The sequence below is a fragment of the Martes martes genome (assembly GCF_963455335.1).
Source record: "Martes martes genome assembly, chromosome: 8".
Classification (NCBI taxonomy): domain Eukaryota; kingdom Metazoa; phylum Chordata; class Mammalia; order Carnivora; family Mustelidae; genus Martes; species Martes martes.
The window spans coordinates 57336950-57362998 of NC_137895.1; the positions used below are offsets into that span (position 1 = coordinate 57336950).

General features: G+C 37.9%; 1 protein-coding gene across 1 annotated transcript in view; it reads right to left on the bottom strand.

The window, feature by feature from the left end:
- GUCY2C (guanylate cyclase 2C) overlaps positions 1–26049 on the bottom strand; it is a 70291-nt gene that overhangs the window by 28572 nt on the left and 15670 nt on the right. The window contains exons 7-15 of the mRNA XM_080810027.1: positions 24770–24887; positions 22922–23057; positions 19072–19157; positions 16813–16924; positions 7671–7758; positions 4583–4688; positions 1458–1520; positions 833–904; positions 249–353 (exon numbers count right to left, since the gene is read on the bottom strand). Of these exons, the coding sequence (XP_080666153.1) occupies positions 249–353; positions 833–904; positions 1458–1520; positions 4583–4688; positions 7671–7758; positions 16813–16924; positions 19072–19157; positions 22922–23057; positions 24770–24887 (886 nt within the window). The remainder of the gene's footprint in view (positions 1–248; positions 354–832; positions 905–1457; positions 1521–4582; positions 4689–7670; positions 7759–16812; positions 16925–19071; positions 19158–22921; positions 23058–24769; positions 24888–26049) is intronic.

Genomic DNA, 26049 nt, shown 5'->3' on the forward strand with positions numbered 1-26049 from the left:
TATTCTCTGACTTTTCAATCTACACTCCTATTTTTGGCTTGGTTTTTGTGTTTTGTTTTTCGGTAAAGATGTAATAAGACTGGTTGAGAAAGTCTAAGTGATCTAATTGGAAAGCATATGGACCTACCACTTTTCCTGATAATTCTCTGATATTATTTCACTGGGTAAACAATTTAACATTTCTACTCAATACTGTTTTTCCCATACGGCTGGCCAGTTAGGAAACTGGAAATGATCACGGTTCTTACCCGGAGGGATCCTCTCTCGCAGTATTCGATCACCCCGTAGATCATGGTATCAAGCTTCACTGTGCCGTAGAACTTGGTGAGGTTGTAATAGTCAATCTGAAGCAACTAAGATAATGTGTTTAATTATAAAGCAAGTCAGCCAGAGAGCAGGGCCACGGTAAGAATTAATACGCTAATAAGACATGCCCGCCGTGCTTCAGGTCTTTGGAAGACATATTGTTCCTGGTACATTGGAATGTCAGCACATTCCTCATGGACAACGTCTTCCTCACAGTTTTTCTTTTATCAGCAAGGAGACTGGAAGATGAACATTTGACAACGCTCTAATAATATCAGGGCCATTTTCAAGGACATGCTAGTAGATTTCTAATATGTTTTACACCAGTAAACACCACTCTTCAACTTCTGTTGGCAGAATTTTCAACAAGGAGAAGTAGAGTCTCTCCCATTTCTTGGTCTGAGGGTTTTTTTTTTTTTTTTTTCTCCATCCCCCATAACATCTGTATCCACCGGGGACTTGAGTGCTCGGGAAAGATGGAGTGAAGCTATTTCTCATTTAAGAATTTCAAGTAAGGGACACATACCTTGTTCAATTCTATCTTCTGTTTCTCAGTGAAATTGCCATCGTTGTGCTTGAAATCCTTTAGAATGACTCGCTGCAAAGATCATTTGAATTAAGGAGATAAGGTTGTAGCATGACCATGTATGTGCATATTATAATAATTTGTTGTGTGTCTATCTTCCCACATACTGCAAGCTCTTGAGAGCAGTGACACGATTTTATTGATATTCACATCCTGGGTGCCTAGCTCCTGGCATAGGCTCAGGTCTGCATGTTTCTTTAAGAACGGTTAAATGAAGAGGGAGGGCCCAGGGAGGAAGGAAGAAACAAAACCACCTTATAGGATTATATCCCCACTGTGGCAAGCCACGAATCACGGTGTCATCCTAGGGTGGTTTGGGCAGTTCTCTTTTTCCTTCCTAGTCTCTACCCCTCTTAAAAATTCTATTTGTCCTTCAGTTTGTCCAGGACTGAGTTTTGTAACTGTAAAGCAGAGCCCTGCCCATCCCTGTGAAAAGCTCCAGGAACAGCCCCGTGGGTCAGCCCGCACCACTACACGGTCAACGTCAGGGGCCAGGGCAACAATGAGCAGAAGGCCCGGAACACAGCCTGACTGAGAGTTCAGAGAAGCAGAGGAGGCTAGTCACCTTTTTGTCATATTTGCACTGTCGGAGTCTCTGAATTGTATCTCGTCTCTTGTCATCATCGATCTGGCACAAGAAAAGACTGATTATTAGAGAAACTTCCTATCTTGTCCCATCTACTGCGAAGGCAGAGAAAGAGGCTCTGCTTGGTGGGTTGTTGGTTCACAGTGTGCTGGGCAGGCTCCCAGCAACACTGTGACAATTGCCTTGCGACTAACCTTCCCTCCCCACCAGGGTCTTCCTTCCAGGTATCTACCTCTCATGTTTACCCCTGGGTCTTCCTCCTGCTTCCTCCCGTCTTAAGGCCCGTAGGCCAGGGACTTCCTTTGCTTCCTTCTCTCCTGGCCCATTCTGCTGGGAATCATAGTTGGTGGCTACAGACAGGTGCTCCTAGGGGAGCCTGTTGTGCCCTTGAGTTTCAAACTCACACCTCAGGGCCCAATTAGCAATGCAAGTGGACACAGGGTGGGGTGCCTAAGGGGGCAGCCATCAGCTCTGGGTTTAGCCTAGAGTTGCCAGATCACCTGATTTGTCAAAAGAAGCTGGTAATATGGATTTTCCTATGGATTTCCCAAATTTTCACATTTGGCAATTAATTTTAAAAGATGTTAAACAGTGAATGAAACAAGACACAGACACACACATGCATACACACACACACACACACACATACCACTGCAAGCTAGATATGGCTCTTGGTCTGCCAGACTTCTGGTGTCAAGGCAGAAAAAAAAGATTGAGAACTATTGCATCTTTTAATTTGGTTCTCATAGAAACCTGTGATGTATTATGATATTGGTTCAAACTTACCCTGCAGGACCTTTTGAAATGGGAGCAAGATAAACTATATCATATTCCAAGCATGATGCCTGGCACAGTGCCGATTCATAAATGTCAGATGTCTTCTCCTCCTCTTCTCATTTTACTAATGGGCCACATGCAGGTTAAATGATACTAAGTGTCACATACTGGCACGTTAAAATCCGAGCTTGCTGCCTTGTCTCATATTCTTTGCTCTGGGCCCTCGATTAGGTCATTTAAACTATTTGAACCTCAGTATTTTCTCTGGGAAATTCTAACTGACAGGGGTATTGGGCATCAAATACAACAAAGTTTGTGAATTTTTTTTGCAAATTTAAGTATTTTATCCTCAAACGAGTTATCTTCATCATTGTTTTCATCTGTCACTCTTCCCTTTGACCTTCCTGACTTCTCTCCGTGTCTGGCTGCTTTGGTTTTCTGTCCCTTCCTGAACTCGTACAGGGATGTAGTCGTTCTCATCCCGTCCCTTGGTCTTGTTTCCTTATCTCTGCCTTCGGTGTGCACCGGGGACTTGAACTGCTTCCTGTCTGGTAGTGCGGCATTTCCCCTCTGGCTGACCTCCTTGGGCTTTCTCCCTGTTCCACTTGACTCACAGCACTGGAAAACCTCTCCTGACAGCTAGTCCTTGTCCACCTGCTTCCCAGCTTGCCTGAAACTCAGAGTGACCGTGACTCCCCATGCCCCAAATCACCTCTCGGGTCCCTCTCTTAAGCTTATTGTCCCAAAGACTCAGTCCTTAGACAGGTGAGTGGCTAATCTGATGAATTAATGCATAAAAGTTCTGTAATGTCTGATGAGGGATGGATGGGTTCTATGTCTAGGAATATCTACATTTGAAGAAAACAGAGACACAGTATTTTAGGCTTCATTGAAAAGAACAAATATGAAATGTGGGCTTTGAGGCAGCAGGGGAGGCTCGTGAGGAGGGGAGGCACGGCTGGATGTGTGCGGAGGTGGGCCACATGGGAGCCCATCCTGGTCTCACACCAGAGGTGGAGGAGCACTTACTCCTTCTAGAGGTCTCCTTCCCACTTCCGGGGGGGTACTGCCAGTTCATCACTTAGGTCTAGAAATTCTCCCTCGGGGAGTCCAATAATGTTACGGTCATTTGCACCTTTCTATGAATTACTGCAGGATGGAATTTACCCTGATGCTTGCCTGAGGTAGAGTGGTCTTTGCAAATAGGAGTTTTTTGTGTGAGGTTCCCAGCGCCACAGAGGGGTCATTCAGAAGAGAGCATTAATGGCGACAAGGGAGACCTAATCCTGGTACAGCATGAGGGGCTCCTAGTTCTTAGAGCATGACCTGTAGGGGACAGATGGAGTGCCAGGAGCTAAGCACACACCTGACCCAGGCTGCAATTTTACTTTTGCTGATTTTAGGCAGGGAGGCAACTCAAGTCACACTCTCCTGTTGACTTGGCCCTGGGCTGGGGAACCCCGCTATGCCCTTCATGTGGAGGTTCTGGGTCTCCTCCTTCTCTTAGTGTGTTTTGGTATAAAAACTCTGTTAAGAATATGGCTAGTGGAAGGTTTTAGGATCTTAGACTTCACAGTTAGACAGATTAGGTTCAAACTATGACCACATTCCCCAGGTTCTAACCCTGTTACCTCACAGGGCTCGGGGGAAGACAAAACGGGTCTAAGAAGGGTTCAGTAAGTGTCCACTCTTATTATTTGCAGTAATCCTGTTCATAAGCTGTGCGTGACCCTGCACTGCTTTCTAACCCCACATCCTTTGGTTTCCTCATCAGCAAAGTTGTGGTAAAGTTTAACTCGTCAGTTCCTTGTGGAGAGCACCGCAGATGGGACCACTGGGCTCCAGCACTGGCTGCCCTGAAGGCGAGTGATTACTCCTGGCTGCGGTTGTATGTCCTGGCTGAGGGAGATGCAGGCAAATGTCAGCAGAGGCCTTTTTCTTCCGCAGCCAGCAAGATAAGCCATACATCCTTAGTGTGGGCGGAGTCATAGCTAAGGCTTAGGGGAGTGCAAAAGCTCTGTCCGTTTCTACATTGCTTCCATGACAAATGCATACCATATGCATTTCCCTTCTGGGTCAGAGGCAAAGAGGAAGTAAAACACCAAATCTCCGCCTCCATGAAGGGTTCATTGGATCAACCAGCTGACATTAAGGGCACTGGAGGATCAAAGGGAAGACAGGAAGCTGAGAATCAGAAAACGTCTAAGTCTTAGATTCTCAAGCAAATGATCCCTGCTTGGCCCTTTTCTTATGTGCTACCAGTCTTGTCAAATACCTGGCAAGTTGCACCAGCCCTAGAATTCCTCAACAGGTGAGGTTTGCCTTACCTTCAGGCTAATCTGGTTGGTCTCATTGGTCTCCAGAGGAAAGATATTTTCAGGAGGAATGTGGGACCATTTTTTCTGACGAAGTTCATATTCTTTTTTATATTTTCTGTGAAAGGAACAGAACCAGTCAATAGGTATTTATTAACATTCATGTCATTTAGCTTCTGGACACTAAGAGAAATTTAGAACCCTGATTTTCTCAGGTAGATATGTGGTGAGAGTTGTTAGCCCAATGGCATGACTCCACGTTCTCCAAACTGGTGAATGCTGACCATTAAGTCAGCTGAAAGGATTTCTGATGGTGGTTTATCTTTTTCTTTCTTCCTTCCTTCCTTCCTTTCTTTTCTTTCCATTTCATTTCATTGTCTCAGTCCTTCACTAAGGCAGGCCTTCACTATTATAAAGAATCTGAACGGATGATATGGAAAGAGTAAGGAAAAAACAGACACAATTCAAGACTGGTAAGCCTGAAAAGCAAATATGTTAATTTTTAAGCCACCAGAGAATACACTAAATTCCTAAACAAGCCTGTTCTTTTTATGCATTTATGCCTTTAAAAAACAGACACAATTCAAGACTGGTAAGCCTGAAAAGCAAATATGTTAATTTTTAAGCCACCAGAGAATACACTAAATTCCTAAACAAGCCTGTTCTTTTTATGCACTTATGCCTTTAAGAAACAAGTATATGAAGAAAATAGAAAAGCACGGAGAAAATGTAACATGTATTTCAGCATTCAAAATGTCACTATTTTAAATGTTTCCCCAGATAGTACAGATAAAGCAGAATTCTTGGGTTATAGGAAACACTTACAACTTTGCAGATATTGTCAAATTGTTTCCCAAAGTGGTTATACCACTTCCCAGCCTTCCAACATGAGAATTCCCATTTCTTCCAGATTCTTAACATTTGGTATTATCAAACTTTTTTTTTTTTTTACCATTATAATGTATGTGAGATGGTGTTTATTGTTTTGTGTTTCTTTTTTTTTTATTATAGAGATTCAGTATCTTTTCAAGTACTTTCTAGCTATTTTATAAAATAGTTATATAAATTCATTCAAAATTTTGCCCATATGTCATAATTTCATGAGTTCCCTATATATTCTACAAAACAGATCCTTAGTCCTTTTGAGTTGCAAGTATTTTTTTCTAGTTTATTGCTCATTTTAACTTTGTTGTATAGAACATTTAGTTTTTATTATGGCCACATTTATTTTGTTTCTTTTATGACTTTTCTTTTTTATCTTAACTGAGAAATATTTTCCCACTTGAGATCATAAAGTCTTTTTCTATTAATGTCCTCTTAGTTTTGAAGTTTGAATTTCACCTTTAAGTCTTTATTCCATTTATAATCCATACGGAATGAATTCTATATTTGTGTATGGTTTCACGTAGGATTTTAATTTCATTTTTTCCATGTTGCAAGTTTACTATGCCAACATCATTTCCCGATTGACTTGTAATGTCACCCCTAGCATATTCCAAATTCTCATGCTTGCTGTGTCTGCTTCTGGAATCTGAATTGGCCTGTTTGTCTTTGAGTTTATCTTTGCTTGTTTGCTTATCGTTATTTGACAAACTTCTACCTACGCACCTTCTTAGGTTATTCATGATGCCATTCTTAGTGGAGTCTAAGCAGAAATGACTATTTTCTTCCTATGCTTCCATCTAACTCCGAGTATTCCTCTATTAATCACATATAAAACAGCACATCATTGACCAATGATTATGATCCTGGAGCCAAGAAGGCTTTTAGCCTTAAAGGCTCTCATCTCTTCATTCCAAGAGACTCTACATTCCAAGAGTCATGTGTCATTCATATCGAAACAGAGGTTGCCATAAATCATTCACTACTTTCCTTATATAACCAGTTGCAATGGAAAACTGTAAGAATAACATGTATCTACCAGATCTCCTTGTGGACACACCATTGGGAAGCCCTGTCTCTGCCTGTTTCCCTCTGTTACTGTCTCTCACCTTTGATTTCCCCCCTACCTTAACCTGACACTCATTTGGACTTGGTTTCTGAAGGAAAACAGCTGCATCTCTGACCTTACTCTTGGCTGGCTTTATTCTCCTCAAATTTTGTTTCTGGTTATCTTCAACTAAATGGCCATCATACACAGTATATGTGTATATACAGCTCAAATTTGGGGTAAGCAGTTACAGCAGTCAGGTTCTGCCTTCAGACTGAACAGAACAATCTACTTCCTTTCCTGGAGAAACCGTTACCTGACATATAATAGACTGGACTCTCTTGTGAGACAGTACAGTGCTACACAGATCAAAGTGTGTGACACGAAGAGAAAAATTGTCCAGTTCAGTTAGGAAATGGAGGTGATCCTGATAATATAACAGGATGGAAAGTTTTATGTATTTAACATACACAGATCAGTGTAGTGTGGCATTCACTCATTCATTTATATGTTCAACAAATATTTCTGAGTATAAACTATGCCTCTAACACTGTGCTGGGCACTTCCTCTGTCCAAATTGAGTAGAACAACCATGAAACTGAGGGTCAGAAGGCTTGAGTGCTAGTTTCGGTCCTACAGCTACCTGGTGAAGTGACACCAGACAAGCCATTTGGTTTTCTGGGTCTCTTTCCCCATGCTACAATGGGAGGTTTGAAGTAGATGATTTCTGGACTTTTCCAGCCTGAACACTATATAATATAGAGATTGAAATTTCCCACAAAATACCAATAAGACAGCAGAAGAGCTATTTCCACCTATTGGATGCCCATTGTATGGTAGTCACTATCCACAGCTTATTTCAAGTTCTCATAACAGTTCAGATGAGGATACTGAAGTTAAGTAACGTGTAATAATACACTAAAAGCCCACAACTAGTAAGTTACAGAACTGAGACAAATATGAGTTCAGGTGTCTCGAACTGATCCATTCAATACTATTCTGTCCTTGGTGTGGTCTTTGATGCAGAATGCCTTCATGATCTTAGATCTGTCTCGACACCTTCTTGTGAATGTACATTATCCTTGATGACATCAGACTTCTCCATCTCCCCGCCCTCCCCCACCCCAACCCACTCTCTGGACACAGCAAGACAAAAAAGGTGGTGGGTACCTCAGCACCAGAAGAGCAATGAGCAAGAGCAGAACCACAGCTCCTGTGAGGGTGAAGACTGCAATCAACAGGACGTGAGGGCCTGTGGCTGAAAAGACAGTGAAAAATGCATTAGTAAGGATCTTTGAAAAGAAAATAAAAACATTTCAAAGATTCTAGATGTATAATCTAATTTGAAGAAGGGAGAAGGAGAGAACTTTGGAAAAAAAAACTCATCTTTTATGAATCTCTTCATAAAGATCTTCAAAAAGAATCTCTTGGTAATATAGGTCCTGTATCTGTGGTCTCTGAGGAAAACTACCTGGATTATGCCAGAGGAAGTAGTTTAATGTCAGCGGTGCTTAGAGTCTGCACACTGCGTCTCTTATGGGAGTCACCAAAGGTTACAAGAACATGAAATAGTTTCCAGTATGTAAATAATTTTGGTGGAAACCCACCTGATGTCCTTGAAACCAATATACTTAAGAAGAATTCACAGAGGAAGAAAGAGTCAACTATGTTTTTAAAAGATTTTTTTTATTTATTTGAGAGAGAGAGAGAGACAAAGAGGAAGAGAGAGACTCTGCAAGCGGTGGGAGGGAGAGAGACAAGCAGACTCCACTTGCTGAGCATGGAGACTGACGCAGGGCTTGATCTCACAATCCTGAATCATGACCTGAGCCGAAATCGAGAGTCGGACACTTAACCGACTGAGCCACCCGAGGTCCCAGAGTCAACTATTTTTTAATACCAAGCACAATCAGAGGAAAAGTCAGTCATTGTGGAATATTAAAAGTCAGTGTTGCCTGCTGGTTCTTCCCAAGGGCTCCCAGGTCATTGACAGAAGTCAATGAAGGATGTAAGTGATTTAATTTATTAGAGCACACGTATGTAGGTGGAGTTGTAAAGATGAAGGAATTTAAGAGACTGACAGAAAGGCAAGTGGAATTCAGGAAAATGGGGATCCAGCCCAAGGAAGCATTGAAGCAGAAACTGAAAACGCAGAGGAACAGGCCTAAACTGAGAAGGACAACAACAGTAAAACTGTATAAGAAAGTCATGGTTCATATATGCCACAATGGATACTGGTTAGAATAGGAAGTTAGTGAGTCCAAGAAAGAAAACATGGAATGGATTCTAAGTAATAGAGTCTTATTTTGCTTTATATAAATAATAATGATGAAAATGTTACTAATTTTCAACTTATAGAATCAACTTATAGGTAAATGACAGAGGGTTTATACGGCTACCGAATATTATTGGCTATGACAAATTAAAGAAAAATACAGGAGAATCTGGGAGGTTGGAAGGCGGTAGTAGGAAGGATAGAGATAGTAATATCTTCATCTTACCAAGTTGGGAAGCAAGAAGCTTTTATTTTATTTAATTTTTTTAAGATTTTATTTATTTATCTGAGAGAGAACAAGTGGAGGGAGAAGGGCAGAGGGAGAGGAACAAGCAGATTCCCCACTGAGCAGGGAGCCCAACATGGGACTTGGTCCCAGGGCCCTGGGATCATAACCTGAGCTGAAGGCAGATGCTTAACCAACTGAGCCACCCAGGAGGTCCATGAAGTTTTTTATATAGTTTGGTAGAACAATACTAGAAGCTTATGCATATTAACTAAAATTACAAAGGCACCCAATAAATGTACTGACAAATATAACTATATTGAGAAAAGGTTAGAAAAGAAGTAGGGGTGGTGAAGATGAACTAAATCTTTTATGAATACAAGAAATAAACAGATAAGATCCAAAGCTTATGAAGCATGAATATATGCATATTATTTAGAAATATGCAATTATGAATATATGCATACTATTATGCATGTGAATTATGAATATATGCATATTATTTAGAAATATGCAACAAACTAAAGGCAGAAGTGACTCAGAGACCAGATCTGACAAAGGAGGGACCAGGCACACTCACATTCCATTATGAGCATTTTTACTATTGGATTTTAACACCACATGCATGAATTTTCTTCACTAAAAATGTCTCTCTGCTTTCTATAAGGGGTGACTTGGAAGGATTTATGCTTTGCTAACTAACATAGCCCTTGACCTCTACTTCTTGTTTTCTGCTAAGGGGAATTTTTTTATTATTATGTTATGTTGGTCACCATACCAGTACGTCGTTAGTTTTTGATGTAGTGTTCCAAAATTCATTGTTTACATATAACAACCAGTGCTCCATTCAATATGTGCCCTCCTTAATACCCAAAACCAGGGTCACCCATCTCTCCACCCACCTCCCCTCTAAAAACCCTCAGTTTGTTTCTTGGAGTCCACAGTCTCTCATGGTTTGTCTCCCCCTCCGATTCCCCCCTTCACTTTTCCCTTCCTTCTCCTAATGTCCTTCATGCTATTCCTTATGTTCCACATGTAAGTGGAACCATATGATAATTGACTCTCTCTGCTTGACTTATTTCACTCAGCATAATCTCCTCTAGTCCCGTCCATGTTGATACAAAAGTTGGGTATTCATCCCTTCTGATGGAGGCATAATATTCCATGGTATATATGGACCATATCTTCTTTATCCATTTGCCTGTTGAAAAACATCTTCGCTCTTCCCACAGTTTGGCTATTGTGGACATTGCTGCTATGGACATTGGGGTGCATGTAGCCCTTCTTTTCACTACATCTGTATCTTTGGGGTAAATGCCCAGTAGTGCAATTGCAGGGTCATAGGGTAGTTCTATTTTTAATTTTTTGAGGAATCTCCACACTGTTTTCTGAAGTGGCTGTACCAACTTGCATTCCCACCAACAGTGTAAAAGGGTTAAGGGGGAAATTTTTAACAGTGAAAATGTGAGCTCTGGATTTCTCTTCTCATCACAGCAGAAACAGATTAGTATTTTGGATTTGGAAGGGCATATCTGATGGTGTGAATTCTGTTTATTACTGTAATCATCACTCCTATCACCCCCCGCCACCAATGCTATTATTACCACCACTCTCAAAGTTGGTATGAGAAATAAATTTCTACTCATCAGAGATTCTACTCATCAGTCTACTGAAATGACTCATCCCCTAGACTACAGCGTGAATTGGTGGAACTGGAGGACTTCTGTCTGCTGGGTCCTCCTGCATCTCAATTCCTATCTGTCCCCGACAGCACGAACATCTCGTCACACTAAATATACTTATGATATTTAAATATACTGTATACTATTTAAATATAATGGTTGTTAATTCAACATATTTGTCAGTTTTGCTTGAATTAGTCAAGTCACAGTAGGACATTAGTTCAAAGGTTAAGCTTCAGCTGCCTTCTGGTGGCTGCTCTGGTTATCACAGTCTATTTAATTAGATTGACAGTGATGGTAAAATGAGTTTATAAAAACAGGTCATACAATCTGACAGTTGGAAAGAATCTTGGAATCAGTTAACAAATCTCCTGATCTGAAGAAGGAAGAAACTCACACTTAGAAAAGTAAATTGACTTAAATTAACACAGTGTGGCTACGTGTTGAGTAGAAGTTCAGGGTTTATAGTTATTGTCCTTCCTTCCTTCATCCCTTTGAAGGCACTTTGTTGGGCAGATGTGAATAAAGAACAGACCCAAAACCACAATGAGATACCACTTCACACCAGTCAGAATGGCTAAAATTAACCAGTCAGGAACAACAAATGTTGGTGAGGATGTGTGGAGAGGGGAAACCTCCTACACTATTGATGGGAAGCAAACAGTATGGAAGTTCCCCAAGAAGTTAAAAATAGAGCTACCCTATAACCCAGCAATTGTACTACTAGGTATTTATCCCAAAGATACAAATGTAGTGATCTGAAGGGGCACCTGCACCACAATGTTTATAGAAGAAATTTCCACAATAGCCAAACTGTGGGAAGAGCCAAGATGTCCATCAACAGATGAATGGATAAAGAAGATGTGGTATATATACACACAATGGAATATTACTCAGCCATCAAAAAGAATGGAATCTTACCATTTACATTGACATGGATGGAACTGGATGGTATTATGCTGAGTGAAATAAGTCAATCAGAGGAAGATAATTATATGGTTTCACTCATATGCAGAATTTAAAAAACAGAACAGGATCATAGGGGAAGAGAGGAAAAACGGAATGGGAAGAAATCAGAGAGGAAGACAAACCATGAGAGACTCTTAATCATAGGAAACAAACCAAGGGTTGTTGTAGGGGAGGTGGGTGAGGTATGGGGTAACTGGGTGATGGGCATTAAAGAGGGTACGCGATATGATGAGCACTGGGTGTTACATGCAATTGATGAATCACTAAACTCTACAACTGAAACTAATGATGTTCTATATGTTGGTTAAGTGAATTTAAATAATAAAAAAAAAAAGATTAGACCCTACATTTAAACAGTGTATGGTTTAAAAAATGTGTAAACAAGTAAGTATGTGTAAACAAGTAAAAAATGTGTAAACAAGTAAACAAGTAAGTATGATATAAATTCTATGTTAGAAGTCTGTTGGGATGTAAGCAAGATCAATAGCCTCCTGGGATGCTAAGAAGCTTAGAAAAATGAAATTTAAGTTAAATGTTAAAGATGAGCGGCTTCTCATCTTCAGGGGGAGTGATACATTTTAATCAGAGAGATTAGTATCACTAAGGACACAGGGGCATGAAGCTGCAAGACTCCTCACCCTCCCTTTTTTTAAGAAGTAGGTAGAAATTGAAGGAATGGGAAAGGGATTTCAGGTAAGAAGAAAGATAAGGCTGGAGAAGAGGGAAGATTAATGGACATTTTGTGCTATAATAAGTCACTTGGACTTTATGGTTAAAGGCGAGCTGCCAATTGAGTGTTAGCAAAATGTAACAATATGACTGGATCCACGCTTTCATTCTGGTGGCAATGCTGGTTGGACAGGAGGTAGACAGGAAGCAGAACTGAAGCAGGAAGTCAGGTGGATGTTATTGTAAACCAGGAGGCAGATGATGATGGTGTGGATGAGGAACAGGAAAATGTGCTGTCCATTGCTGTGTCCCAGGTGCTTCGAACACTGCCTGGCACTAGTAAATCTTTGTAGAATGAATGAAATGACAGTGATGGTGTTATCTCAGATGAAACATTCTGTTACTTGGGGGGCAGTTGTGTACCCAGATAAAAGACCAGAGGAATATCTTATTGGTATACTATTTGAAAGATTGAGTTACTTTATTTTTAAAGTTTAAAATTAAATGTAGGAACAGCTGAGTAATGAAAAGCTCTGGCTAACTGAATTTTCTGGTTAAATGAGGATGAAGTGAAGTTGCTCAGAATGATACAATGTCCCTGTAATAAGAATAATATAATGTGAATATTTAATGTGATCTCTTTTGGGTAAATAAGGAGAGCTCTCTCAAAAATTACTTTTTGAAGGGTGTCTGGGTGGCTCAGTTGGTTAAGTGTCTGCCTTTGGCTCAGGTCATGATCCCAGGGTCCTGGGATGGAGCCTCACATCGGGCTCCCTGCTCGGTGGGGAGTTTGCTTCTTCCTCTCCCCACCTACCCACTCATGTTCTCTCTTGCTCAAATAAATACATAAAATATTTTTAAAAATTGCTTTTTGAAAAGTTGAGCATTTTACAAAGAACAGATCATTCTACTGAATAAAAAAATACCTAAAAACTCTTAAAGAAATACATTAAAAATACAAACTAACACTGTCACTATAATTAAGGGAACATAAAAAATAAAAAATAAAAATAAAAAAAAATATAAAATAGCAAAAAAAAGAGAAAAAGTCCCAACCAACCAACAAACCAAACAAACAAGAAATACAAGAAAATAAGAAATATAAATAAGAAAAAATAATTGTAATTCAAAAAGTTACAAAAGAAAAAACCAGAGAGTTGCAGAAACCCATGAGAAAAGAGATATGTTTCAAAAGTAAGTTTGGTTTACACCTACAAATCTTGCAGTTGGTTCTAGAGATAATTAAAAAAAAAAAAGCTTGTTAATGAAAAGAAATCAACTTTAAAAGGCAATGATAGTATTGCTTTTCTTTTTCAAGATTGCTTTGGATATTGGGAGTCTTTTGTGGGCCCACACAAATTTTAAGATTGGTCTAGCTCTGGAAAAATGCTGTTTGTATTTTGATAGGGATTGACTTAAATGTGTAGATTACTTCGGGTAGTATGGACACTTTAACAATATTTGTTCTTCCAATACATAACCATGGAACGTCTTTTCATTTCTTTGTGTTGTCTTCAATTTCATCAGTGTTTTACAGTTTTCAGAGTACAGGTCTTTCACCTCTTTGGTTAGGTTTATTCCTAGGTATCTTATTATTTGGAATAGGATTAAAGACCTAAAGATGAGACCTGAAACCACAAAAGTCCCAGAAGAGACAGAGGCAGTAACTTCTTTGATATCAGTCATAGCAATTTCTTTCTAGATATGTCTCCTCAGGCAAGGGAAACAAAAGCAAAAGCAAACTCTTGGGACTACATAAAAATAAAAGGCTCTGCAGAGCGAAGGAAACAATCAACAAAACTAAAAGGCAATCTACAGAATGGGAGAAGATATTTGTCAATGACGTATCCAATAAAATGTTAGGATCCAAAATACATTGAGAACTTATAAAACACTGAAAAGACAATCCAATTAAAAATGGGCAGAAGTGGCACCTGGGTGGCTCAGTGGGTTAAGCCTCTGCCTTTGGCTCAGGTTGTGGTCTTAGGGTCCTGGGATCGAGCCCTGCATTAGGCTCTCTGCTCAGCGGGGAGCCTGCTTCCCCCTCTCTCTCTGCCTGCCTCCCTGCCTATTTGTGATCTCTCTCTCTGTCAAATAAATAAATAAAATATTTTTAAAAAATTTAAAAATGGGCAGAAGACATGAACAGATATATATTATTATAATTATTATATGTAATATGTATTTTATATATAAATTTATATAATTTATATATGTATATTATATATTGTGTATATATGTATATGTATAGATATATGTAAGTTATATAATATATAAAAATTTATATATAAATATATAACAGTATATATTACAATTAACATAATTATAAAATATAATTAATAAATATATATTTATATATGTCACATCTTTATATGAAATGGAATATTAGTCAGCCATAAAAAAGAATGAAATCTTGCCATTGGCAATGACATGGATGGAGTTAGAGAGTACAGAGAGTTAGAGAGTTAGAGAGCATAATGCTAAGCAAAAGAAGAGAAAAAGAAATACTATATTATTTCACGCATATGTGGAGTTTAAGAAACAAAATCAACAAGCCAGGGGGACAGAGAGAAAGAGAGAGAAAGAAAGCAAGAAAGAAACTCTTAATTATAGAGAACAATCTTATGGTTACCAGAGGAGAGGGAGGTGGGGGCATGGGTGAAATAGGTGATGGGGATGAAGGAGGACAGTTGCTGTGATGAGCACAGGCGGATGTATGGAAGTGCTGAATCACTATACTGAACACCTCAAACCATTTAACACTGTATGTTAACTAACCGGAATTAAAATAAAAACTTGAAAAATGATAACAGTAAACCTGAAATCAGCTCAGGATTGCTTATTGTTTAGAAGAGTGGGAACCTCACTTCCCACCTCCCTCCTTGCTGCTTTGCTTTAGCCAACTGCTCATGGCTACTGAATAAAAATACAAGCATCATTTTTAACCATATTTGACTCATGGGATGCAAGAGGACTGAAAAGATAGTGTGTCAAACACATTAACACAATCAAGTGCGTCAAACCAGAACTTCTCTCTTTATATCATATCAGCCTCAGTTTCTGGCTACAGACCAGGACTGGGAGAGAAATAGTTCTAGTTTATTTTTTAATATTTAAAAATGGTAAATTAATATGCTCATTATGGAAAAATTTGGAAAATTAAGAAAAACATAAAATAGCAAAAAAGAAAAGAAAGGAAAAGAAAAAGTCCCAACCAACCAACCAATGAACCAAACAAACAAACAAATACTAAAGATTCCTAGGATCCTATTACTTAGAAGCCACCACTGTTAACATTTTAGCATATTTCTTTACAGTCTATTTCTAACATTGTTTTACAAAGTTAGAATCTCATTAAATAAAAAAGTTGTTTATTTTCCTGTTAATTTACCTTATAAGTTTTCCTATGTCATTTAAAATTCTTTGTAAATAATTATTTTAATTGGCTTATGATATTCTATTTTGGATATATCATCATTTGCTAAATCATCTTGTTAAAGTTTCTTCTTTTTATTTTTTGGGTTTTTTTTTTTTTTTGCATCTTTGGGCATAAATATTCGTCCAAATTTAAACTTTTTTCTCAAGAAATAGATTAATAACATGAAATTACTTACTATTCATTGTCATAAACCTTGGCTAAGCCAGATTTTCCTGAGACACTGTTGTCCGGGACATACCTGGCTGGTCCTGTCCAGTGATGGCAAATGTTAGGTGGTTGCATCGGTAGTCACATGGGTGAAATCCTGCTCATGGCAGGGCTTTCCATGACATGATAGGACCTCATTTTAAGTAGGTGGGTAGACATCATGATAACCCAAGTATGTATCCGATGAGGAAATGGGGGAGACTTTTGAAGCCATGCTCACTGATGACCGATGGCTGATGGCATCTTGTGTTCCTTGCTGAAATATGTATACTTTGAGTTTATTGTGATAAAATGGAATAAGTGGCATTAAGAATGTATGTCTCAGGGTGCCTGGGTGGCTCAGTGGGTTAAGCTTCTGCCTTCAGCTCAGGTCATGATCTCAGGGTCCTGGGATCGAGCCCCGCATTGGGCTCTCTGCTCAGCAGGGAGCCTGCTTCCCCGTCTCTCTCTGCCTGCCTCTCTGCCTACTTGTGATCTCCCTATCAAATAAATAAATAAAATCTTAAAAAAAAAAAAAAGAGAGAATACATGTCTCTGTGTTCATTTTGCCAACTGTCAAATTTAATTTTCTATAGGATAAATTTTGTTGGTAGGTAGGACGTATTAAAGAAAGGTACAGCTAAATTAGATTAGGGATATTTTCAGTGTTTAATCAGAACGGTAATATCATTCATTAGGCAGGGAAGTAAAGTCCACATTTTACAAACTTGGCAAATCTAATTCAGACAACAAACAAAACAAATGAAAACATAAAAAACACATGCTAATTGCATAAGCCATTGAATGTACTTACCTTACCTGAAAAGCAACTCCATGGAAACAAAATTTACTAAAGGATATCTTACCCTGGCCTGGGAAATCATTAGGAAGTTTGTGGTTCATCCAGATGAACATGGGGTTGTTAGCCACTGGGGTAGTCTTATTTATACGGGTGTCATAGCTCAAGAGAACCCTGTACTGTGTCAGGGCATGAAAAAGAAGAAGAATGAGCAGAAAAAGACATTTTAGAATGACTTCTGATGAGACGGTCCTGCCCAATGACACTTAAATTTCATAGTAACAATTCTCAGTGAAACAAAGTAATGTTTAGCAGCCAGGAGCTAGCTAGTTAGCAACCATTTATTAGTTCACAGCATGAAAGTAGAGTTAAGCTTCAGGTGGGTCAATTATTTTTGTTTCTTTACAATCATATGCTACTTTATGCTCATACCAGTAACTCCTACCCAACATGGATTCTTCGGGTCTTTAGAGAACTAGTTCAAGTCTCTCATATTACAAAAAAGTTTAAATAGAGACCAAAAGAAATTAAATAGTTAGCTCCAGGTCACAAGATAAGTGAAGTACCAATGTTTTTCACAATATTAAGTTGCTACTGAAAGGAGTATCTTGAGAAAATGCACTACAGCTAAAATCCATTCATTACCCATTTTGGCATAACAAGAGGCTCTGAAATAATTCACGTTTAAATTTGTCAATTACGTAGTTTTCAAATCTCTTCTATCCTTTTGCTCTAATGTGCTATCTTGTACGTGATACTAATTTAGGTTTCTGAGATAAACGTTTTCTTTTTCAGCAATCTGCTGATGGGATATATTAGCACATCCTTTTATTACTGCTGCATATAATGACCATCTTTCTAAATTCAACACCATTCCCTCAAAACTTCCTGGATAAAAGTTTTCCATCTTTAGAAATATACTTTTAACTTGAGAGCATGATCTATAATTGCATATACTGAGTGTAGTAAATATCCTAATATCAGGGGGCAGGACATTGATCTCTATTGAGACTTCCTCTGGATACAGAATAACTTATTCATATCCCTGTGTTTTGAGAATGAATCCCTAGTTTCCCTATATATACATATAATACAGCACAATTGATGGCATTAAATTATCGAAAAATTCAACTACATTTGCACTCACTGAAAAATTCAGCTAGATTTTCCTTCAGACAGAATGAGTGCACAGAACATTTTTCATACTGAAGAGCAGTTATGAGGCTGATGTGGGATCTTTCTACATGCATTTGCTTCTCTCCAAGAGCATCATCCCAGACATAAATAACTTAAAGAGGAGTATAGTTCTCTTTATAGTTACTATAATAACAGGAGCATTGATGAGACTTTATTTTAAGGTATTCCCATGAAGTGTATGTGAAATAGAGCATTAAATTCAAGGTTTTTATAGTAACTGAAAACTACGGAGTACTTTTCTGAAACGTTGCCCCCAAATTTCTGGTTTAACTTTCTCAATCTAGACATCTTCCCTCTAGCTTTCCACATTTTCCATTACAGGTATTTTTTTAGAAAGTGGGTCAATATACACACTAAATATATGACTTAAAATATATGACTTAAAGATGTGATAATGATGACATCGGAAAATCACATGAAAAAATGAATAACTTTTTCTCTTAGATTCCTAGTTATGTCAGGACATGATGTCTTAAAAAAACTTTCTACTGACCATTTGGTTGGCAGAACAGGGGCTTTCATACTTTGTGATGGGCACAACTTTGGGTGACATAAAGACAGGTGTTTTATTTTTAAATTAAAAGCTGATCAGTCATCAACTATATGGCATATAAGAAGCCTAGCACCGGAGGCATAGAGAAGTAAGACCCACTCCCTTTCTTTAAAGAACCTATATGTAGGTGAGGAGAAAAGAGATAACGTGAATAAGAGCATGACATCATAGGACTGTTTATATGTGTCAGAAAGATGCAAAATTAATGATTTTCATGAGTTCAGATGGAGAGAATAGAGAATGTTTCATTGAAATTTTTAGCTGTGCAAATGAATAAACAATTCTTAGGAGAGCACGGTCATCCTCTCACTGGTGTCCCATCAATAGTCTGGTCTTTATACCGATGTATTCAGGGTAGGTATTTTATATAGCCAATAGAGTGTAAACATTCTAAATAAGATATGGGTCAAAATGTTTAAAGGATACAGTCCTAAGTAGGTCATAATTGTGACTGAAATAAATAACTTGCAGATTTTAAACACAACTTCTCTAATTCCTTTGCTATCACTCGCCTTGTAGTTATCCTTCTTCACCTAGTCACTTCACCCCAAGTTCCTGATAAGAAGTCAGACATACTTTGTTGGTTTCCACAGAAGTATACAGAAGCACCATAGTGTTGTCAATATCCCCACAGTCGTCCAAAGCCACAGGACCTGCATGCCCTAGGGCAAAATCAGAAAAAGCTGGAGTTATTCTTTGACTTTTTGACTGAAAAACGAGTTAGATCCTTACACAGTGTATAAAATAGTTTCAGATTGCTCTGTTTTACTGAAAAACTATGTTAGTGAGCTAATCAGAAGGAACATTCATTGGCTCTTGGCCCTGAGATCTCTGATGGATATTTTTTTTTTAAAGATTTTATTTATGTATTTGACAGACAGATCAAAAGTAGGCAGAGAGGCAGGCAGAGAGAGAAGGGAGGAAGCAGGCTCCCCGTCAAGCAGAGAGCCCGATGCGGAGCTCGATCCCAGGACGCCAGGACCATGACCTGAGCCGAAGGCAGCGGCCCCAACCCACTGAGCCCCTCTGATGGATATTTTTAAGAGACATGCTATTTAGTATTTAGTTAGAAGAGAACATTTTTGCATTGCAGTTAGGATGAAAATATAATCAGCCAATTAAATCTACTTATTAGTGAAGAGTTTCTGCTAAGAATATTTACTAAACCAGTAAAAATTCTCCATTCACCATGTGATTTCTAGGATTATTAGAATCAAATTATTAGAATTCAAATATCTAGTTGTCAACAAAAGTATCACAAGGCAGACAAAGAAACAGGAAAGTGTTGCCCAATCAAAAGAAAAAGGAATAAACCAAGAGAAACTATCCCTGAAAAAGACCTGATGGTGGATCTAATGGACAAAGGCTTTAAAACAGCTGTCTTAAAGATGCTCAAAGAACTAAAAGAGGACGTACATAAAGTCAGGAAAATTATGTATGAACAAAAGGGAAATATCAATAAAGAGAGGGAAAACCTAAAAAGGAAACCCAGAGGAAATTCTAGAACTGAAAAATACAATAGCTGAAATGAAAAACTCACTAGGGAGATTCAAAGGCAGATCTGAGCAGGTAGAAAAAGAATCAGTGAACTTAAAGATAGGACAATGGAAATGATCAAATCTGAGGAAGAGGAAAAAAAGTGAAGTGAACAGAGCCTGTGTAACACCATCAAGCAGAACACCATATACACTGTGGAAGTCGAAGAAGAAGAAGAAGAAGAAGAAGAAGAAGAAGAAGAAGAAGAATGAGGAGGAGGAGGAGGAGGTGGAGGAAGAGGAGGAGGACCAGCAGCACCAGCAGCACCAGCAGCACCAGCAGAAGAAGAAGAAGAAGAAGAAGGAGGAGGAGGAGGAGGAGGAGGAGGAGGAGGAGAAGGAGAAGAAGAAGAAAGAAAGGGGTAAAGAGAATATCTCAAGAAATGGTGGCCAAAAATTCTCAAATTTGATGAAACAAACACTTTCATCCAAGAATTCTTTATCAAACAAATCTGTGTGTCAAAAATGAGGGGGAAAGTAAGACATTCTGAGATAAACAAGAGCTGAGTTTGTAACCATCAGAACCTGCCCTGGGAGAAATGTTAAAGGCTGTCCTATAGGTTGAAGTGAAAGAACACTGGACAATAACTTGAAGTCATACGAGGAAATAAAGATCTCAGTAAAGGCAGATACAGGGGCCGTTATAACATCTAGCATTAATACAACAATAGTCTTTAATTCTACTTTCTGCTTTCTACATGATTTAAGAGATGAATGTTTTTAAAAACTATTCTAAAAACTACCACTATTGTAACTTTGGTTTGTAACTCTACTTTTTTGATATAATTTAAGAGACTAGTGTTTAAAACATCATGAGTTTATATTTTTGGACACACACGTACAAAGATGTAATTTTGCATCAATTTGCATCAATGTCAGAAGGAGGTGGGTATGGAAGTATTAAAGGAGTAGAGGTTTTGGGTATTATTGAAGTTAAACTGGTATAAAGTCAAATTAGAATGTAATAACCTTAGGGTGTTAACTATAATATCCATAGTAACTACAAAGAAAATGGTTAAAGAGAAAAAAAAAAAAAGATCATTTAAAGAAAATGGTTAAAGAGTATAAACAACACAATAAGACAGGAATTCAAACATTCCACTACAAAATAAATCAACTACACACAAAAGAAGACAATAATGCAGAAAATCAGAGATAAAAAAGCTCTAAGACAACAGACAACAAAGAGCAAAATGATAAAAGTAAATCTCCACTATCAGTAATTACTTTAAATATAAAATAGGTTAAATTCTCCAATCAAGGATAGAGACTAGGCAATATCTTAAAAAAATAATTCTATATAATATCTATAAGAGATGCATTTTAGATTCAAAATCACAAATAGGATGAAAGAGAAAGGACGGAAAAGGATATTCTATGCAAATAGTAACTGAAAGAGAGTGACCAAAACAGAGTAGTATATTCATATGCTAATATCAGACAAACTAGACTTTGTACCAAAAAAAAAAAAAAAAAAACCTACAAAGTATTTCTGCAGAAAATTGGAGAAGATAAAAATAAATGGAAACCTCCATGTTTCCATTTTGCTCCATATTGTTGGAAGACAACAACATTAAGAAATCTGTATTACCCAAAGCAGTCTACAGATTTAATACAATCCCTGTCAAATAATGATTTTTTTCTTTGCAGAAATAGGAAAAGTCATCTTAAAATTCATATGGAATCTCAAAAGACCCTAAATAGCCAAGACAATCTTGAAAAAGAAGAACAAAGCTGAAGGACTAACTTCTTAATTTCAGAACTTGCTACAAAGCTACAGTAATCAAAACAGTATGGTACTGGCATAAAGTCAGATGTGTATACAAACGGAATAGAATAGGATGTCCAGAAATCAACCCTTACATATATATAGTCAGGTGATTTTCGCTAAGAGTGACAAGACCATTCACTGGGAGAAAAGAGAATCTTTAACAAATGGTGCTGGAAAAATTGGATATCCATATAGCTCAAAATGCATCCATGACCTAATTGTAAACCTACAAGTATAAAACTCTTAGAAGAAAACACAGAACAAAAGCTTTCTGACACTGATTTGGCACTGATTTCTTGGATATGATACTAAAGGCACAAGCAACCAATGAAAAAATAGCCAAATTGGACTTTGTGAAGATTTAAAAACTTTGTGCATGAAGACATTATCAACAGGGTAAAAAGGCAACTCACAAAATAGAAGAAAATATTTGCAAATCATATATCTGATTAGCTATTCATACCCAGACAAAAGCCAAGCAAGTCAGCAAGTCAAAAAGGGGCAAAGTCTTGAAGAGATATTTTCTAAAGAACATACACAAATGGCCTATAAGCACATGAACAGGTGCTTGATATCACTATTCAATAGCAATTAGGGAAAGGCAAATTAAAATTACAGTAAGCAAACTTCACACTCAGGAACATGTGTTGGGAACTTTGGGGTAATATTGTTATGAGAGGTTTTGGTAGTTTGAGGGTAATACAGGGTCCCAGATCCCTAAAGGATAGAAAGGAGATACGGAAGGACCAAAATCAACCTGCAGAGATTTCTCTTTTTGCTAGTCTCTAAGAACAGTCAGGAGATCACTGTCCAAGATGACTTGTGATGAGTTTGTTCATAAGTACAAAGTCCAGGCCATATGCTCTTTCTTTAGTATTGAAAGATTCTGATATCCTGAAGCATAAACTGGGGTCCAGATATCAATAATAGCAACCCTCAAATGTATGCAATGGTGTTTGTGTCCAAGTAAATTCAAAGATTTAGCTGTCGATCTATCTATGGCCAACCCTCCTCTTTGCTTCCCAAAGTCCATTCACAAAGCCTGAATTTCTTCAGCTTTCTGCAGAAAGTGTTAGTTAAGTTTTGTTGCTGTTGTTGTCTGCTCTTAGGAAACCAGTACCTTCAAAAGTGAGGTTCCTGAAAGCCTGAGCAAATTTGGGGGTGGTAATAGCTTCTCCATTTTCAAGATATGTCTTCAGCACGTGTCCAAATAGCAAGATTCCATTCAAGTAGGCAAGAGCAAAGTTATTTTTTGCCTGAATGGGAAAGAAAAACCTTAAAATGAGTTCCCAAAAATAGATTCTGGTCTTGAGCCTGGAGCAAAACATTCTTGGGGTCAGCAGAGTAACTGGAAAGGTAAAGGGATATTAGGAGAATGGTAGGGGTGACATTAAAGAAGTCTTTTGGAAACTATGTCCTTGAGCCAGGGCTCTTTTGTTAGCCCTGTGTCAAAATTCTGCCTTTCCTTGGCGATCAATAAAACTGGAACACTGTCTTTAGGGAAGTAACTAGAATAAATTGTATTTTCTTCCCATGATCCTGAAATCTTTCATTTTAATGAGGAAGAACAGCATGAAGCACTGTCATAACTCGTGTGAGATTTTATATAGAAAAAATATTTGCTCGTAGTGTAATGTTTTCACAAAAAGTAAAAGAGAACAACAGTAAAAACAACTTTGCCCTTCAGCACCCTGAATGGGGCAGGAAGGGAGTTGACTGGATAATATCATTGAACTTGCTTTGAAGACAGTTCTCAACAGTTGCATGGTGGTTATCATAGAGTTGGGCTGGGGATTAAAAGTCTTATGCTCCCTGAGACCAAGTAAATTCTGTCAGCTTGGGCATTTTAGACCGCCCACCCACCTGTGAAGAATCACACTTTTGCCAGAGCCTAGCAGCTGGGCAAGTGATGTCGGAATATTATACCCAGAAGTATATTTGTTAGAAAAATAAAAAGAAAACGCCTCTCATTGGTTTCAATGTCTTTTGCTGAAATCATCTTTTCATGAAACCAAAAGAATCCAGTTAAGACCCAACCCCAAAAGTGGTTTCAGCTCCTAATTTTGTCAGGGTTATAAAACAGAGGGTTTAGAATTGCTAGTCCAGGAAAAAACTGTGAGACTCCCCAAGGTACCCAACTTCCCCTACAGCTCTTTGGGCCTGGCCTGTGGCTTGCCATCCCAAGGTTGTTGATGGTCCTCAACATCTCTTTCTCTTCTTTTCTCTTCCCAGTCCAAACCTGCTCTCAACTGACACTGAGGGCAGAATATATCTGATGAATTTGTTCACACTAAAGGTACAGTGACTGACAAGGCCCAAGGCGGTATTAGGGTCAGGGGCTCCTGCATTATAATAAGGTGGCCAGGATTTAATGTCCAGTTAGAGGTTCTTTTTTCTAGGATAAATGCTACACCAGATGAGATGCTAAGACTCCGCTGGACAAATTCACACAATGGTCAGCTTCGTTATAATAGGGGACAATGTCTTAACCTAGGAATAGCTATCTCTAAAGGTATAATTTTGACATCCCTGACAGCAGTTGCTTTAGGGTGTAAAGAACGTTATCTTTTTTTTTTTTTTTAAACACTGTTTAGTTTCTACGCTCCTTCAATTAGCAGGATTTCTTCCTGTCTTCCCACAGTGTCACTTCCATTCTGATGTAACAATTGTTATAATTGTTGTGTTGGTCCAGAGCCCAGCACAGTGACCTATGGTAAGAGCTTTAATATCAGTAATCTTACACATAGTTGATCTCAGTTAAAATTTGTTGGGTGAATGGGACTAAAAACAAAAACAATTGCTACTTTAGAATTTGGGTCTTACATAGGAGAATAATATCTTACCCTTGACAAAGAAAAGAATAATGAATAATAACTCATGAATAATATAATAACTCATAAATAATGAATAATAACTCATGAATAATATAATAACTCATAAATAATGAATAATAACTCATGAAACTTACCTGTGATAAACCCCTCGAGAAAGAGCTAATGGAGGTGAAATTCCCAGGAGGCAATGTCAGGACAAGGACATTTTTCATATAGTCAGGGGCTGTGACATTTTCCGTGAAGTAATGGTTACTGTAATAAAAAGCATAAGTTCCTCATGAAAACTAGGTTCCTCCAAAAATCATACAGAGCTTCTACAACTCCCACAAACTATAGCATCAGCCTTGAAATAGTTGAAAACATCTTTTTTTCTGGTATCCTGGACAACTGTTTACTTCCCCAGATTGGGTTACTGATGTATGATGTGCTAGGCTGGGTCAGAGGGTTATGCTTCACACCCACAAGTGGGAAGGAAGATCAGAACACAGAGACTTCTTCGAGGGAGGCTTTTTGGGCTCTGGACATGTGAGCTAGTGCTTGCTTTCAAGGCTTACTTTTAGTTTATATGTGGAAACTTTCTTTTATGTGTTCATAATACTTTAGATATACTGGGATAGGATACAGAGAAATTTTATGAATTAAATTTATAGTGAAACATGAGTATGAAAAGACTAAACATTTTCTCTAACGCTATAAGCTCTTTGATGTTAGTGTATTGGTTGTGTATCACCAATCCTAGGCAATAGTTGGCCCACTGTGGACCGTCAATACCACCTAAGATTGTGCTACAATTCTAAACTTCCAAATCATTTGAGTGTTTTAATATGCAAGAATCTGACATGTTTGATTCTATAACTTCTATATAATTTTTATATTTTTTTGATTTTATATTTTTTTGATTTTATAACTTCTATAACTAGGATAACCATCATTTACTATGCATTTACTATATGCATAGTAAATGCATTTACTAATTTACTAATTTACTAATTTACTAATTTACTAAATGCATTTACTATGCATTTACTATACCACCTAAGATTGTGCTACAATTCTAAACTTCCAAATCATTTGAGTGTTTTAATATGCAAGAATCTGACATGTTTGATTCTATAACTTCTATATAATTTTTATATTTTTTTGATTTTATATTTTTTTGATTTTATAACTTCTATAACTAGGATAACCATCATTTACTATGCAAACAATAGGTGAACACATCTATGCCCTGAGGACTAAGTTGACTATTTTGCTCATATTATCACACCTAATCCTAAAAGCCCTCCTATGAAGTGGGCCTCTTTATTCTTGTTTTACAAAAGAGAAGTTTTAATCTCAAGATTCTAAGTAATACCCAAGAGTCAAATGAACTCCAGATGTACAGTTTAAAAAAAAATTGTTTAACTGAGGTGTG